The following is an 18158-nucleotide window of genomic DNA, read 5'->3' as shown; positions in this document are numbered from 1 at the left end:
ATTTAGAGTAAATAAGACAAGATGTGTTTAGTGCAGGAATAGATTGAGAGACTAATGAAGAGAACAGGATTTAGAATGGATGCAGGCAACATGGACCCTGATTTATGACAGAGTGACACCTCAGAGCAGTGGAGAGAGGATGAGCTCTTCACTGACTGGTGCTGGGACAACTGGATATCCATTGGGGGAAAAATAAAATTGGACCTCAACCTCACTCCACTGACAAAAACCAACTTCAGATGGACTAAAGAACTAAATGAGAAAGGCAAAATTATAAAGCTCTTGAAAGATCATATTGGAGAGTATCTTCAAGAACTGCGGTAAAAGGCTTTTTAGACAAGACACACAGAAAGCATTAACTACCAAAAAAATGGATCAATTTGACATTATCTATTCATCAAAAACACCCTTATAAGAGTGAAAAGATGAGCTAAAGAATTGCAGAAGAAATATGTAACACATTTAACCATCAAGAATTCATATCTAGAATATATAAAGAATACCTGCTAGTCAACAAGACAGAGAGATCATCCAATAGAAAAATGGGCAAATGACTTTAACTGGTACTTCATAAGAAGAAACCTAAATGGCCAAAAACAAGTGAACAAATGCTCAATCTCATTAGCAATCAAGGATATTGCAAACCAAAAAAAAAAAAAAAAAGGATATTACAAACCAAAATCACAATGAAAACTTACAACACTAAGTGTTGGCCAGAATGTGGAACAGCTCTATTCATTGTTGACAGGAGATTAGATTGGTACAAGATTTTTAGAAAACTGTATCACAGAATCTACAAAAACTGAACATGTACATTTGCTATGATCCAACATATGTACCCCAGGTATCACATAGATCCATATGAAATAATAAACATTTCATTGTTTACTTCACAAAATTGATAATTTCACCGTGGTATAAGCTAATATATATCCAACAGAAATACATGCACCAAAAGACATTCCAAGAATGTTCAATGTGGCTTTTTTTTTTAAAGACTTTATTTTTATTTTAAAGACTTTATTTTTTTTTTAAAGACTTTATTTATTTATTTGAGATAGAAAGAGTGAGACAAAGAGCATGAGCAGGGGGTAGAGGGAGAAGCAGACTCCCCACTGATCATGGAACCTGATGCAGGGCCCAATCCCAGGACCTCAAGACCATTACCTGAGCTGAAGGCAGACACTTAACTGACTGAGCCACCCAGGCACCTCTCAATGTGGCTTTTTTTTTTTTTTAAGATTTTATTTATTCATGAGAGACACAGAGAAACAGGCAGAGACACAGGCAGAGAAAAAAGCAGGTTTCATGCAGGGAGCCCTATGTGGGACTTGATCCTGGGACTCCAGGATCACGTTCTGGGCCGAAGGCAGTCACTCAACCGCTGAGCCACCCAGGTGTCCCTCAATGTGGCTTTATTTGTAATTGGCCCAAGACTGGAAACAAGAAAACATCCATCAACAGTAAAACAATAGGGATCCCTGGGTGGCGCAGCGGTTTGGCGCTTGTCTTTGGCCCAGGGCGCGATCCTGGAGACCCAGGATCGAATCCCACATCAGGCTCCCGGTGCATGGAGCCTGCTTCTCCCTCTGCCTATGTCTCTGCCTCTCTCTCTCTCTCTCTGTGACTATCATAAATAAATAAAAATTAAAAAAAATTAAAAAAAAAAAAAACAGTAAAACAATAAATTGTGGTTTGGTCACACAATGAGATACTATATAGTAACAAAAGAGAACAAGTGCGATTATTATTAACCAAGTGTTGAGGAAAAAAATCAATATGCCAAAAAAAAAAGTGCAGTATGATTCCATGTATACGAAGTTCAAAAAGAGTCAAAACTAATTTAAATTGTGTAGGAATGAATATTAAAGTGGTAAATCAAGAGAAAAGCAAGGACATTATTACCATAAAAAAAGTCAGGAGAGTCCCCCTAAAAGGGGGAGTGGGTCGCAATCAAAAGGAGTTGCTGATGGAGTTCTAGGTGGGGACAATGCTCTAGTATTTGACCTGGTGATGCTTACACAGGTACCTGGCTCTATTATTATATTATTGATTACTGTACACTTGTGTTTTGTGCACATTTAGGTGTATGGGTAATATACAACTGAAGGTTTAAAAAAAAGTGCTTATAAGAACAACTTGTTCATTTCTTGCCTGCAGTAAACTCTGTCCTTCCCCCCACCTCTAACTCACAGTACTGTTCCCATTCTCTCCTAGCATTATTTATATGTAAAAGTCTTGAGTCTCACATCTGTCTCTACATATGGGCTATTCCTCCAGGGGAGAGAAGGCACACTGGGAATTGACGTCAGACCCAATTCCATTCCACATAACTCTAAAAATGATTCTCTGTATAAACACTTCAGGAAGCAGACTTTCTGGTCTCAACACCCACTCTGTAGCTCCCAAGGATTTTAAAAACATGAAACAAGTTTTTAAAAGCTTTGCAAGCGCCATGCCACTGTAGTCAAATAGAAGCAGCCAGGGGCAGAGACTCCCACGGTCTCATGCCAAGACCTCCTTCAGTTAGGGGGCCTCAGTATGACATTTCAATACTGGACCTCAGCCTGGCCTTTTCTGGCCAGGCATACTACAGGTCTAATTATCTAGGTTTGGTTCCAGATACATGGTCTCCCAAAATGGGTAATAACTAATTAATATCTAACTATACCAGTTAGCTTTTGGCTCCATTCATCACACCATCCATATGCAAATTCCATTTAAAATTTTTAGAAAGATATCATGGCAAAAATCATTAACTGAGGTAAGAGTACATTTCAAAATATGTAACCTCTTTATCCTTTTGGGGAAGCAGCTGCTGAATTTTTTTTTTTCCGGGAAGCAGTTAATGAACAACTAAAACATGCAAGAACAAAGACTCCCAGCAGAAAATGGTTAGGTATGATCAAGGACAGGTTTCTTTTCTTTTTTTTTTTTTTTTTGTTTAAATTTTATTTATCTATTTGAGAGAAAGAGAGAAAAAGCACACAAGCCACAAGGAGGGGCAGAAGGAGAGGGAGAAGCAGACTTCCAGCTGAGCAGGGAGCCCAAAGACTAAGTAGGGCTCAATCCCAGGACCCTACATCATGACATGGAACTGAAGGCAGACGCTTAATTGACTCAGCCACCCAGGTGCCCCTAGGGTAGGTTCTTTATTAGAGAAGAAATAAAATATTTAGAGAAAAGGAGCCCCCAAAACAACAAAATAAAAAGGCAACCTATGGAATGAAAAAAAAATACTTGGCAACCATGTAACTGATAAGGAGTTAACACCCAAAACATATAAGGAATTCATACAACTCAACAGCAAAAAAAAAAACCACATTATCTGATTTTAAATGGGCAAAAAACCTGAATAGACATTTCTTCCAAAGAAGACATACAAATGGCCAACAGGTACATAAAAAGGTGCTCAATGTCACCAATCATTAGAGAGATGCAAATCAAAACCATACTGAGATACCACCTCACTTCACATCTGTTAGAACAGCTATTATCAATAACACAAGTGATAACAAGTATTGGCTAGGATATGAAGAAAAAAAAGAGCCCTTAAGTACTGTTAGTGGGAATGTAAATTGGTACAGCCATTATGGAAAACAGTAAGAAGGTTCTTCAAAAACTTAAAAATAGAATTACTGTGCAATCTCACTTTTGGGTATATATCTGAAGGAAGTAAAGTCACTATCTTGAAGAGACATCTATACTCCCATATTTAGTACACAGCATTATTCACAGTAGCTAAAACATGGAAACAACTGAAGTGTCCATCAATTGATGAAATGTGGTATGTATGTAACACACACAGGGATATTATTCAGCCATAAAAAAGGAAACCCTGCTATGTGTGACAACAAACAGATTCATCTTGAGGGCATCATGCTTATTAGTGAAGTAAGCTCGACAAAGACAGACAAATAGGGGGATCCCTGGGGTGGCGCAGCGGTTTGGCGTCCGCCTTTGGCCCAGGGCACGATCCTGGAGACCCAGGATCGAATCCCACGTTGGGCTCCCAGTGCATGGAGCCTGCTTCTTCCTCTGCTTGTGTCTCTACCTCTCTCTCTCTCTCTGTGTGACTATCATAAAAAAAAAAAAAAAAAAAAAAAGACAAATAGGGTATGATCACTCTTATATGTGGAATCTAAAAAAGTTGAACTCACAGAAACAAGTATAATAGTAGTTAGCAGGGCCTGGGGGAAGGGGAGAGAGGTTAGTCGAAGAGTACAAATTTCAGTTACAGGATGACTAAATTCAGAGGATCTCAAGAACAGCATAATGATCATCAGTAACAATACAGTGCTGTGGGGGTGCTTGGGTGGCTCAGTCGGTTAAGTATCTGACTCTTGATTTCAGCTCAGGTCATGATCTCAGAGTTGTAAGACTGAGCCCTCCATTAGGTTCTGCACTCAGTGGGGAGATTCTCTCCCTCTTCCCCACTCCCAATCCCCTCTCACTCTCTCTCTTAAAAAAGGGGGGGAGGAAAAGTCAATATAATGTGTACATTTGAAATCTAAGAAAGTAGGTCTTAAATGTTCTCAACATTAAGACAAAAAAGGTAACTATGTGAGGTGATGGATATCTAACTAACCCGTGGTAATCACTGTACAATATACAAATATATCAAACCATCACATTGTATACCTTAAACCTACACAATGTTATGTGTCAATTTTATCACAGTAAAGCTAGAGAAAATAGTTTATTTAAACAACTAGAAGAGGAACTCTCTGTCAGAGGCCTAGATTCAGGTCTGGGCTCCACCATAATCTAAATGGGTGACCCATATTCAAGTTTTTTAAATCTCAATTTTTTCTGTAAAATAAGGACACCAACATTTATCTCAGAGAGTTACAATGAGGATTAAATGAGAGGGTTCATTTGAATAGAACTTCTAAAGGACTACACAAATTGCTGTAACATTAGAAGGAATCATTGACTAAAACTCCATGAAATGTGAGAAGCTGATGGACAAGAAAGAACCCTGGGGTATTAGAACCCGTTAAAATTAATTATTCTTGCTTTCAATTGAAATCAGTGTTTACTGTCAATTCAAGCCATGCCCAACATGTAGGACAAGAGGATTACAATATTAACTACTCACAGTCCTCCATCAGCAATGAATTAGCAGCATCCACTAAACAATACTAAAATGAATCTTGAGGGCATCATCACCATCACTAAGTACCTATGTGGTAAATCCTAAACTAGGGTATACAAAATTCTTGTGGACATGTCTCCACTATTAAACTTATAATTGAGGTCAGGAAATGGTATTAGCACCTATAAAATACAGAAAGTAAGTAGTATTAGAACAATCAGAGTTCAGAGAGGAAGAAATCACTGGGGGCTACAGTGGTTGAAAAGATTTCCTGGAGGCGGCAGTAAAAGAGAGAACAGAGGGGAAAAAAGGCAGAAATGAGGATGGTTTACAGGGGCAATAGAAGAAATATCTGCTTGTCCTAAGAGGTGTGTGTTAAGAAAAGAGAGAATCTGAGGGCTGATAATGGAGAAACCAAATTAAGAGATCTGGATTTTGTGCATCAGGAATCTACTCCAGGCTTTTCAGCCAAAAAAGTGAAATGATTAAAAGATGGGTTTCAGAAAGAGAGAGACCCATACTGGCTATGCAGGTGGAGCGGGGCACAGGGCAATTCTGGAGGGAAAGGCTGGAAGCAAGCACTCCCATCACGAAGGCAGTGCCCAACTGTGAGTGATGCACTCTCAAGTTCTATGCAGGGGGAAAGAAGAAAGAAAGGGTAAGTCTCAGGCCTATTTCAGAGTAAATCAGGGATACCAAGACTTCTAACCCAGTGAATGAGAGAAGAGGGGGCTGCAGTGAAGAATCAGTTTGGGTGAAACTGGGAAAAGATGCTAACTTGCACTTTACACCAAGGAACTAAAAGAAGATCTCATGACTGGGACACCAGGATTTAGCAGCTGTCTTCTGTTCCTACTGCCTATAGCACTCCCTACTCCCACCTCATAAATCCCCCATAAGCTTTCAGATCCCAGCCAAAAATTATTTCTTTAGGACAGGTCTCCAAATTATATGCTCTCATAGCAACCACTACCTCTCCATTAAAACATTTCACATTTCGGGGCGCCTGGATGCCTCAGTCAGTTGGGCGACTGACTCCTGATTTTGGCTCAGCTCATGATCTCAGGGTCATGGGATTGAGCCCCATGTTCGGCTCTGTGCTCAGCGAGGAGTCTGCTAAAGATCCTGTCCCTCTCCCTCTGCTCCTCCCTCACTTGTTTACGCTCTCTAAAATAAATAAAGAAAATCTTAAACACACACACACACACACACACACACACACACACTCCACCCCTGTAATCTGTGGATTAATTGGCAAGTTAGTAAATTCTATGGAAGACGGAGCTGTGTCTATCGCATTCACTCATACATTCTAAAACCAAGCCTAGTATAAAGCACACAGCAGGGGTCCAGGAAAGCCATAGTGAACAAATGTGCACAAGAGAAAAAAAAGGTGAAAATAAGAGGAGGGAGGAAAAGGTGAAGGGGTAGAAAACAGGACAGAAGAGAGGTGCGGAAGAGCACAGATCAAGTGCAGGAGGATGTGGAAGCAGCAAGAGACAGAAGAAGTCATTGGAGAGGCTGCAGAAGAAGAATCCAAGGAGTACAGTTCTGAAACTCAGGGGGAGAGTGGATTTCAAAGGCCACAGAAAGGCTATGAGGAGACTTCAAGATGGAGAAAAGTTAACAATAGGAGTGGGTTCCCCAGCTGTTCCCAAGAACACACTTAATACAGCATAGAATGCCTGTGCGGGACAAGGAAAGAACTCACAGCCCAGCCTCCTTTTCTCAGTGACCTTCGCTGCTGTCTATCCAGCTGCCTAAGCCAAGCCCTACAAGTCCTAAGACAGGAAGGATGTGAACTTGCAGTCAGGCATCTATCGGCTGGAAATGACAATGACGCACGTAGCTTTAAAAATAGAGATCTCTGACAAGGGCCAAAGTGCAGTTCAGGAACATCACAGAGAAACCATCTCCATGTTTAAGAGATCTCATTTCTCAAATGTCACTGAAAATTCTCCAGTAAACAAATGCAGTAAAGAATCCTCTAAGACTTTAAGGGGATAGTATGAAAGATCAATCAAAATCAATCTGTCCTGTAACCTCCAGGTCAAGTGGGAGGACTGAAGTTCAGAAAACTGCTCACTTTGCCCACAGCTAAGTAAGACTGCTCATAAACTGAGGCTATCAAACAGCAACAATGGCTGATATAGGTTATGAATTTAATGCTTCTAAGCAGTATTCAGGATGTCTTTCTTTCCAAAACTTGTAATAAGTTTTGATTTATTTCCTCATATACCCTGTAAGCAACATTAGTGAGGCCCAGGACTTCTTATAGCTGAGCATTCTAAGCTCTAGGGGGAGCAGAAAGTTAGTCAATCTTGATAGCACCATATACCTGGTACATGCCTGGCACTCAGTAGGCAGTCCAAAAACGTTTGCTGAAGCAAAGAATGGTCCCAGCTGCACCAGGATGCTGGACAATTTCAAACACCAAGTGTTAATAAAAACTAAGACTAGCTGTCTTTAAGTGCCAAGAATTTTTTTCCTAGCTTCTGGCCCCAGGAGGGCAATCTATTTCCTCTAAAATGTCATACAATGAAGATTAAATCACATTGTAATAAATCCACTAAAAAATCTCTAATTAGCAAAATGAGTTCATGCTCCAGTAAACCATTAATTTTGAGTGAGGCTAGACAATTCACCATAACAAGATTTGACTTATTTGGATATTTCATAGAAAGAAAAATTAAAGTATGGAAGTTATCTAGAGAAACCAATTTCAACAATTATTCCTGGATCTCACTTACTGTGATGAGAATACACAACTCCCTTCAGGTCTATGAGTGTACTCCTGCTACTGGGAATGGATTAGGGCACCTCACAAGTACAAAAAATGAAAGGAATCACATTTAAAAGCAAACCAAAATTCTAAATGGATATTCCTTGCTTTTTCTCAACTTACAGAAAAGATGCTGGAGACAATTAAGTTCAGTTCTGCAAGCTTGCATATAAAGCATTTCTATCTTTTTAACTCCATTTTAGCCACAACTTTTTATTATAAAAAATAGAATTATAAACAGAAATCCTATTGAGTGTATATATATATGTCCTACTATATTTGAATGTACATTATATCAGGAAACAGCTATAAAACAAGTGTTTGAAACAGCTAACTCTCCTAAATGACACCAGCAGAAAAGTAGAATAATGCTCTGAGCCCCCTACCTCCAACCAAGCATTCTTCTTACTTACATCGATCTAATACTACCTTTTGTAGCAAAAAATAGGACCTAAATACCTAAATACTCTGCCTCTACCTCCATCTCTAGCTCTGTAACTTAGGGAAGTCACTTAAATCAACCTCAGAAGTTTTACCAGGTCTCCAAACAATCTGGACTGAAACCACTAAAATCCCCCTCAACTCTAAAAGAAAGATCATTGTAGAGGAAATAATTTTTTTTGTTTTTTAAAATCAACAATTTTTTAATTTTTTAAAAGATTTTATTTATTTATTAATGAGAGACAGAGAGAGACAGGGGCAGAGACATAGGCAGAGGGAGATGCAGGCTCCCGCCAGGGAACCTGATGTGGGACTGGATCCCAGGATCCAGCATCACACCTGAGCCGAAGGCAGACTCTTCACCACTGAGCAACCCAGGCATCCCTAGAGGAAATCTGATTACGTGTGTCAATACACTGCACAATGTTGATTCTACTCTTCTCACAACTAGTGCTGCTCATCATTAGAAACATTTTCATATCGGAAGACATCACTGCACTGGAGGTAACACATGTAAAGGATCTATTTTTATACGGTCACAATTTAGGAATCAGAAAGTCTTACACTGAGCAAAGCTATGTATTTGTCAGAAATTGCAAAGGCAAAAAGTAAGATCATTCAGTTCTCTGAATCTGTTGATGTCAAGGAGTTATTTAAAGCCTAGATATTATCATTGTTATTCTGACGTTGTTAAATATGGAAAGGGTTAGGGAAATTTTGTGGGCTTGCATACTTGAAAAATGTTCAATTTTTACATGGCTTCTCTAAGTGCTCTGTCAGTAGAAAACATATGATTTGGGAATAAGTCACATGTCTTACCTAGAGTGCTTAGGATTACCACACAGATCCTTCCTGAAGTTGAGTGATGGCACATCCAGAAAACTAAAGACAGTAGATTTCCTTCACACAGCTCACATTAGACATCACTAACCAACTGTGGCACTCTTTCACAGAGACTAGATACAATCTCATTATGCTTTTGGACCTGGACTCCAGTAAGCCACTACCAACTGATCAGAAGAGCCAAATGAACAAAAATCATTTGCCTTCCTTGTTAAATCAGTACACGGGGGTGAACACCCAGGATGGTGGTAATGCCAGTCAGTGACTGCCAATCTACCTAACACATAGCTCTCAACAATGGATCTCAGTAGAAACAAATCTGTTCTTTTATACAAAATCCATTATTTAGAAAACTAAATCATGGGAAATTGCTTTTCTTTTTACAACAATAAATTCAAGGTTTCTTTCTTTTTTTAAAAGATTTTATTTATTTATTCATGAGAGACACAGAGAGAGAGAGGCAGAGACATAGGCAGAGGGAGAAGCAGGCTCTATGCACGGAGCCCAAGGTAGGACTTGATCCCGGGACTCTGGGATCACGCCCTGAGCCGAAGGCAGACACTCAACCGCTGAGCCACCCAGGCATCCCAAATTCGAGGTTTCTTTCATAAATCTGACTTTTAAATACCAGCTTATATAAAATATTTTAAGAATACGTCTATAATAAAGGATGAAATCATAACACTGTATGTTAACTATACTGGAATTAAAATGAAAGTAATGAAATCATTAGTGTTTATGACTAAAGTCACTATCACTACCATCATTAAGAGGAGTCTATTAACACAGTATAAGGAATATAGTCTATGATATTGTAATAGCATTGTATGGTGACAGATGGCAGTTTGTGGTAAGCACAGCATAATGTATAATGAACTTCTCAATTCACTATGTTGTACATCTGAAACTAATACAACATTGTGTGCCAACTATACTAAAAACTTTTTAAATTAGAATGCACTGGAAGAGAATAGAAAGCATAAGAATGCATTTCACTTAGTAAAAATAAGTATTATTTGTGGAGCTTTACCCCCTCACACACACTTCTGTGTGTGTGTGTGTGTGTGTGTGCACATGCTCATGCATACATGCTGAGTCGTGATAGAGAAGGTATTTCTCCTTCTGTATTGGAGATAAAGAAATTTGAAAGCCACTCTTAAAAAAAAAAAGCCTATTAAATACCAAGTTAGGAAACAAAAGAAGAATATGGTACACAACTTTCAGAGAATTTCTACTTTAGAGTTAGGTTAAGTCATGTACACAAAAAGCCATATACTACTTTTTTGTATTTCCGGCTTTTTGTTAAAGTTTATATTGTCATCATTATAATTTTTAGAAGGACCAGAGGAAGACAAACATACATACTTGCCCTTTAGGAGCTTACTACTTGAGATGGACAATACCAGATAAATAAACTTTAAATGGCAGTCAGCCAACAGAATAAAGCAATTACACCAAAGTATAAATAAAAAGGGACAGGAAATTAATTTTAATCATCCGGAGTTGGCAAAACATGCTCACAAAATCTTCTGCTATTATAATTCACTGTTTAATCAGCCAATTGATATTATTTTCAGTTCCTGGAATGTATTTCATGACCCAAGAAAAGGGAATGATTTTATGAACTCAAATCTTCCACAGTCATTTTCATCACCCTTCAAAAGAGTGTTAGTTCAATAAATGAAACTCTATGCAAGTTATTATTTGCATCAACTATGAAATTACAGGACTAGTTCCCTACTTGAAATGTTGGGAACAGCTAGGTAGGGGAAATAAACTAGGGCCCATGTCCAATTTTCTGGAGATTTTTATGTAGGGTTTTAATGGTGACTTTGCTGGTTTATTTGAAATTTTGTGAATCCCCCAAATATTCTAATATTGAAATGTTAAAAGCAAATATATTCAGCAAAAGCTATATATGTAGTATTTCTTCTACTAACATACATAATTGAGTTGATTGTAGGTGTTAAGATTAAATGGATTTTGGAGCACCTGGGTGGCTCAGTCATCTGAGTGTCTGCCTTTGGCTCAGGTCATGATCTCCTGGTCCTGGGATTAAGCCCCAGGTCAGGCTCAACAGGGAGTCTGCTTCTCCCTCTCCCTCTGCTCCTCCCCTGTGCCTATGCTCTCTCTCTCTCTTAAACAATAAAATATTTTTTAAAGAGTAAATGGATTTTTTAAAAGATAAATCAATATTTTAAAAGTAAATAGTTTAAAAGTAACTACTGAAGGGATCCCTGGGTGGGTCAGTGGGTTTAGTGCCTGCCTTCGGCCCAGGGCATGATCCTGGATCTCAGGATTGAGTCTCACATCGGGCTCCTGCATAAAGCCTGCTTCTCCCTATGCCTGTGTCTCTGCCGCCCTCTCTCTCTCTCTCTCTCTCTCTCTCTCTCTGTGCTCACATGAATAAATAAAATCTTTTTAAAAATTAAAAATTAAAAAAAATAAAAGTAACTATTGAGTGATTGGGCAAGGTAAACAACGATGGGAAAACTGGGTCACAATGACAAAAAGACATTAACAGTCGCTCTCCCTTGCTCAAAATCTGCAAGGAACTCCCGCTGGAAACAGGATCTGTGGCCTACAAAGTGGCTTGGTAGACTAGTTGGGAAAAAAGTGGTAGAAAAGAACAGGAGCAGCAAACTAACTTTGTGAAACTCACAGGTGTAAGTGAACCAGGCACACAGGGTAGGTGGAAGAGGCTACGAAACAGGAGGCAGGGTGTGGCTCCCAGGCTTTGAACTCGTCATTCTGTAAATGATCCTGACTAGGGAGTTCAAAAGCATCCACATGAAAACAGACCTAACACAGGTAAAAGAAAAGAATTCCATCCTCCTGCAATGTATCAAATTGATAGAGAACCAGTTAACACCTGAGTCTGCCAAGCAGTAAGCCCTGCCAGTTCACATTAGAAACAAAGGACAGAAGAAGGCAAGGCTGTATGTCAAGTGACTGAGCTCACAGGTGGGATCCTCAGTCTTTGAAGCAAAGAGGTATTTTCCATTTCTTGTCAAGTTAAAAGTTGGCCTTGAGAAGCAAAAGATAAAGGGAAGCACACAGTAGAACATAAGCAATGGAGTCAAATCGTAAGACTATTTTTCTGGATTATAGCTTATAGACTAATGAGTTCCTGGCAAGGGTCAGAACGCAGCTTACAAAGCTGAGAGTGAATGTGCTTAGAAAAACTTCCAACTAGGTGAAGAGATCTTTAAACTAAAATCTGAAAGGGGAAGAAAAAAAAATCCAGATAAAAATCATAAAATCAGACACTCTAGTCCAAAATATTTTATGTTTTAAAAAACACACAGAAGGAAGAACTAAATAATTTTAAGGAAAAATACAAAGAGGCTTAGAAATAAAAACCTATGGCCTCAAATATCAATAAAGCATTTGATCCACTATGTTAAAAGAAGATGTCAAATAAAAAGCAAGAGCAAGCACTTTTCCATTTTCCTTCTGCTAAGTCCAGCTAAAAACCCTAGACCTATGTATGAAACAAACATAAAACAACTCCAAAGGGCAGAAAAAAGAAAGCAGGCCAGCTAGCAACCTCAAGACCCCAGGAACAATACTTTATACAATAAACAGTCTACTCTAGCAGTGATAATTTTATGTGTCAACTTAGCTAGGCCACAGTATCCAGATATTTGGTCTAACATAAGACTAGATGTTGCTGTGTAGACATTTTTTAGATTAAATTAACACTTAAATCAGCAGACTTTGAGTAAAGCAATTACCCTTCATAATGTGGGTAGGCCTTGTCCAATCAGTTGAAGAGCTTACGAAAAAAAGAGTGAGGTTCCCTCAAGGAAGAGAGAATTCTGCCTCCAGACTGCCTTCAGACTCAAGCTACATTGATTCTTCCCTGGGTTCTCAGCCTGACAACCTACCTTAGAGATTTTAGGCTTAATGGTTCCCACAATTGTGCCAGTCAATTTCTTAAATTACTCTAATACACACACACACACACACACACACACACACACACACACATACACGCTATTGGTCTGTTTCTCTGGACGACCCTAAAACACTAGTCAAACAGCACTCAAGAGTGTCATTCCACCTACACTTCTGATAATAAATGTTCAGTGGAGAATCCAGACTTCCACCTTTACCGGGCTGCAATGAAGGACCCCTCCTCCTGGCCTGGATGGTATCAGAGAAGACTGAGTAGCAGGGAGCCAGGACTTACAACCCTGGTGGGCAGTAATCAGTCTCCTCTCTCCATCACCTACCCCGTAACATCAGAGGAAACCACACAGGGAGCCTGGACTCCCACTCTACCGAACAGTAATAAGGCACCCCACCACCTACATGCTGAGGTGGTGTCAGAGAAGGCCTAGTAGAGTCAGGACTCCATTACTGTCCAACAGTCACACCCCCATGGAATCAGTGGAGGCCACCTGGGGAGTAGTAACAAGGTACCCCTACCCTCAGTCAAGGTGATATCAGTAGAGGCCTACTAGGGACACTAAACTTCCCACCACCACATAGCAGTAACATCCAACCATACCTACTCCCAGGTATCTATGGAGACCAAGAAGAGAACCTGGACTTCTAATTCTGTCTGGCAGTGACAAGACAACCTCCCTTTCCTCCACCATTGTTGGGTCAGAGGAGGTCAGCTAAAACAAAAGACTTAAAGAAGACCCAGAGTCTCATAATACCCAAAATGTCCTGGTTTAAATGAAAACTTATTCATTTCAGTAACAACCAAGATCTCAATTCTCATGACAAATGACAACAGATGTCAACACAGAGATGATTAAGATACCAGAATTATCTAACAAAGATTTGAAAGCAGTCATGATAAAAATGCTTCCATCAGCAATTATGAACATGCTTGAAAAAAAAAAATAGAAAGTCTCAGCAAAGAAACAGAAGAAGAACCAAACGGATATCAGAGATGAAATGAAAAGGACAAAAGCTTAAATAAACAGCTCAGTGGATATGCTCCACAGCAGAGTGGAGGAATCAAAGGGGAAAAAAAAAAAATCAGTGAACCAGAAAAAAGAGTAATACAATTACACAATCTGAGTAACAGAAAGGAAAAGGACAAAAAAAATATAGAGTTCCAGGGACCTGTAGAACTCTCACCAAAGCTCTAACCTTCATGTTGCCAAGTCCCAGAAGGAGAGGAGAAAGAGGGCAGGGCCGAAAGAGGCCAAGAAGCAGAAATGGCTGAAACTCCCCAAATCTAGCAAGACAGTTAAACTTAGGGAATCAAGAAGCTGAACAAATCCCAATCAGGATAAATTCAAAGAAATGCATTCTAGGATACTTCATAATTTAACTTGTGAAAACTAAAGACAAAGAAAAAAATCTTGAAAGCAGCCAAAGAAAAACAACATCTTGCCTACAGAGGAAAAACAAGTAGGATGACAGCAGATCTCTTATCAGAAACCAAGGAGGCCAGAGAGATGGTACAATGTTGTTCAAGCAGTGAAATAACAGAACTGCCAACCCATCATGCCATATCCAGAGAAGCATTCTTTACCCTGAAAGAATGGCACAAATTCTAAAAATAGAAGCTAATAATAAAAGAAGGAACTGTGGAACATTACGAAGGAAGAAAGAACAGAACAATAAGTACATGGATAAATACAATAAATTTTCCTTCTCAAGTTTTCTAAGTTATCGTTTAAAGGTTGAAGCAAAAATTTTGACACTTTTTTTTAAAGATTTTATTTATGAGAGAGAGAGAGAGAGAGAGAGAGAGAGAGAGAGAGGTACAGACACAGGCAGAGGGAGAAGCAGGCTCCATGCAGGGAGCGCCTCCATCCAGGTCTCCAGGATCACACCCTGGGCTGAAGGTGGCGCTAAACCGCTGAGCCACCTGGGGGGCCCAAATTTTGACTTTCTGATGTGGTTCTCAATATACATACGAGAAATATTTTAGACAATTATATACAGGAAGATAAAGGGATTTAAAGAGAGGTAAGACTTCTAATACTTCACTTGCACGGGTATAATAGCCAATCTAGAAAATCACTTGGCAGTTTCTTAAAAACCGAAACCTATACCTACCGTATGATCCGGCAGTCATATTCCTGAGCATTTATCCCAGAAAAATGAAAACGTGCATCACACAAAAACCTGTACACAAATATTCACAACAGCTTTATTTGTCCAAAAACTGGCAACAACCAAAATGCCTTTCAACAGGTAAATGACTCAACAAACTGTACGACCTTATACCATGGAACACAACTCAGAAACTAAAAGGAACAAACTGATACACACAACTTGGATGGATCTCAAGGGTATCACATGCAGAGGGAGAAAGGCAGTCTAAAGGTTACATACTGTATGATTCCATTTATTTAAAATTCTCAAAATAGGAAAATTAGAGATGGAGGATAAAGTAACTGTTGCCAGGGGACAGGGATGGTGAAGATGGCATGAAACTATACAGGAGTGGTAGAAAGAAGACTTCTGTACAGGTGGAATAGTTCTGTACTTTGGATCCTTTCAGTGGATACCTGAATCTATTTACATGTGACAAAATGGCACAGAATCATACTAACGTAATTTCCTGGTTTAGGAACTCTACTCCAGTTACAGTGGGGAAATTGAAGAGTACATGTACCCTTCTCTGTATGAGCTTTGTAATTCCTGGGAATCAAATTCTTTCACGAAAAAAAGTTTTTTAAATGAAAAAAAAAAAAGCAATAAGGAGCCTCGAGATTTGACAGGATGGTATATGTGACTGGAACTGGTTAACCTGTGTCCCTAATAGAAGGGTATATCTTTCTCAAGAGAAACTCAAATAACATAAACTAAAAGGCAAAAAATAAGCAAAATTTTCCTGAAAACCCTTCACCATGAGAGGAGAAATGGAAAGGACTGAACACAGCAATGATGAGACTTGAAGAAAAGACAGAATACTAATCAAAAAAAGGTATCAAGGCAGTTGCAAACATGGCTCAGAGCAGAGACGGCGAAAACCCCTTCACCGGGCCCGGCGAGCTTGACAACCCCTTTCTGGACCCAGCTGTGATCCAGCACCGACCCAGCCCGCAGTATGCCACTCTTGACATCTACAACCCTTTTGAGACCCGGGAGCCCCCACTGGCCTATGAGCCTCCTGCCCCTGCCCCATTGCCTTCACCCTCGGCGCCCTCCTTGCAGTCATCAAAAAAGCTCAGCCCCACAGAACCCAAGAACTATGGCTCCTACAGCACCCAAGCTTCAGCTGCTGCAGCCACTGCTGAGCTGCTGAAGAAGTCGGAGGAGTTCAACCGGAAGGCCGAGGAGTTGGACCGGAGGGAGCAGGAACTGCAGCATGCTGCCCTGGGGGGCACAGTTGCTCGACAGAACAATTGGCACCCCCTACCTTCTTTTTGCCCAGTCCAGCCCTGCTTTTTCCAGGACATCTCCATGGAGATCCCCCAAGAATTTCAGAAGACCGTATCTACCATGTACTACCTCTGGATGTGCAGCACGCTGGCCCTTCTCCTGAATTTTCTTGCCTGCCTGGCCAGTTTCTGTGTGGAGACCAGCAATGGCTCAGGCTTTGGGCTCTCTATCCTCTGGGTCCTCCTTTTTCACTCCCTGCTCCTTTGTGTGCACCGCCCCATGTATAAGGCCTTCCGGAGTGACAGTTCATTCAATTTCTTCGTTTTCTTCTTCATTTTCTTTGTCCAGGATGTGCTTTTTGTCCTTCAGGCCATTGGCATCCCAGGTTGGGAGTTCAGTGGCTGGATCTCTGCTCTGGTGGTGCTGAAGACCAACACGGCTGTAGCTGTGCTCATGTTCCTGGTTGCCCTGCTCTTCACTGGCATAGCTGTGCTGGGAATTGTGATGCTAAAGCAGATCCACTCCTTGTACCACTGCACAGGTGTCAGCTTTCAGAAAGCCCAGCAAGAATTTGCTGCTGGTGTCTTCTCCAACCCCGCGGTGTGAACTGTTGCCGCCAATGCAGCCGCTGGAGCTGCCGAAAATGCCTTCCGAGCCCCATGAGCCCTGGCAGGGATGCCCTGGCCCTGCTACTGGAGGGAGCGCACTTAGCCTTCATTCCCGAGGGCTCTGGGGCTTGGTGAGACATCCGTCACTACTTGGGGTCTCCTCTCATGCCCCCAGGTTCGCAGCCATAACTGCTGACCCTGACTTAAGGGTGTGGGGAGCCCACTGTGACCACGTTCCGCTACCCCTGCCACCCCCCCCGAATAGGCCACACTACTGCCATCTCTTACACACCCCAACCCAGCTTCCCTCTGCTGTGCCAAGGCTGTTGCTTCGGTTATTTAAATAAAAAGAAAGTGGAACTGGAAAAAAAAAAAAAAGGTATCAATCTTGTTTTCTAAAAAACTGCTAACCAGTCTTATAGCAAATGCTATCATATTAAGGCAAGAACATGAACCTTTTTCATTGGCTGACATCTTGATAGGTAACATAAACCTATTTGTTCTGTTCTTATTAAAGGCAGACAGAGATAGCTATAGAAATCAGGGGTTTGGGGCGGCCCGGGTGGCTCAGCAGTTTAGCGCCGCCTTCAGCCTAGGGCATGATTCTGGAGACCCAGGATTGAGTCCCACGTCGGGCTCCCTGCATGGAGCCTGCTTCTCCCTCTGCCTATGTCTCTGCCTCTCTCTCTCTCTCTCATGAATGAATAAATAAAAAATCTTTAAAAAAAAAAAAAAGAAATCAGGGGTTTGGAAATTTTAAGAATTTCCTTAAAACAAGAGGAAGTAGGAGAGTTAAGTATTTCTCTGGGTCTGGGATCTGTTAATGAAGGCTGACAAGGCTCATCAGCTAACATCTGTGCAGTGGGGGGCCCTGCCAGCAATACAACGATGGGAAGGACACGATCCCTGTCTTTCCAGAGTTTGTAACCGAGCACCCTAAGAGGAGTATACCTAGACCTTGAAGGATGATAGCGCTTGAGTCCTAATTAGTCTAAATATCTATTATTATTAGGATTTTTTGGGAGGTCTCTCTTGAATTCAAGATGGCCAAATGAAGGGCTATATAAGTATTTTAGTTAAAAAT

At 40.5% G+C, this 18158-nt stretch overlaps 2 protein-coding genes across 4 annotated transcripts in view; one reads left to right on the top strand and one right to left on the bottom strand.

The window, feature by feature from the left end:
• The window catches only part of ALG9 (ALG9 alpha-1,2-mannosyltransferase), a 99305-nt gene that overhangs the window by 33495 nt on the left and 47652 nt on the right, over positions 1-18158 (bottom strand). The gene's annotated exons all lie outside the window — the stretch shown is intronic.
• On the top strand, positions 15972-17452 carry LOC121499868 (secretory carrier-associated membrane protein 3-like). The gene has a single exon (XM_041771084.1). It carries the CDS (start codon positions 16089-16091, stop codon positions 17070-17072), a length of 984 nt encoding a protein of 327 aa, XP_041627018.1. The 5' UTR covers positions 15972-16088; the 3' UTR covers positions 17073-17452.

This window comes from Vulpes lagopus, chromosome 10 (genome assembly GCF_018345385.1).
Source record: "Vulpes lagopus strain Blue_001 chromosome 10, ASM1834538v1, whole genome shotgun sequence".
Taxonomy (NCBI): domain Eukaryota; kingdom Metazoa; phylum Chordata; class Mammalia; order Carnivora; family Canidae; genus Vulpes; species Vulpes lagopus.
The sequence above is the reverse complement of the archived record's forward strand: the minus strand, read 5'-3'. Positions and strand labels throughout refer to the sequence as shown.

Coding starts and splice junctions, on each gene's coding strand:
- LOC121499868 (XM_041771084.1), top strand. CDS start 16,089: ATGGCTCAGAGCAGAGACGGCGAAAACCCCTTCACCGGGCCCGGCGAG.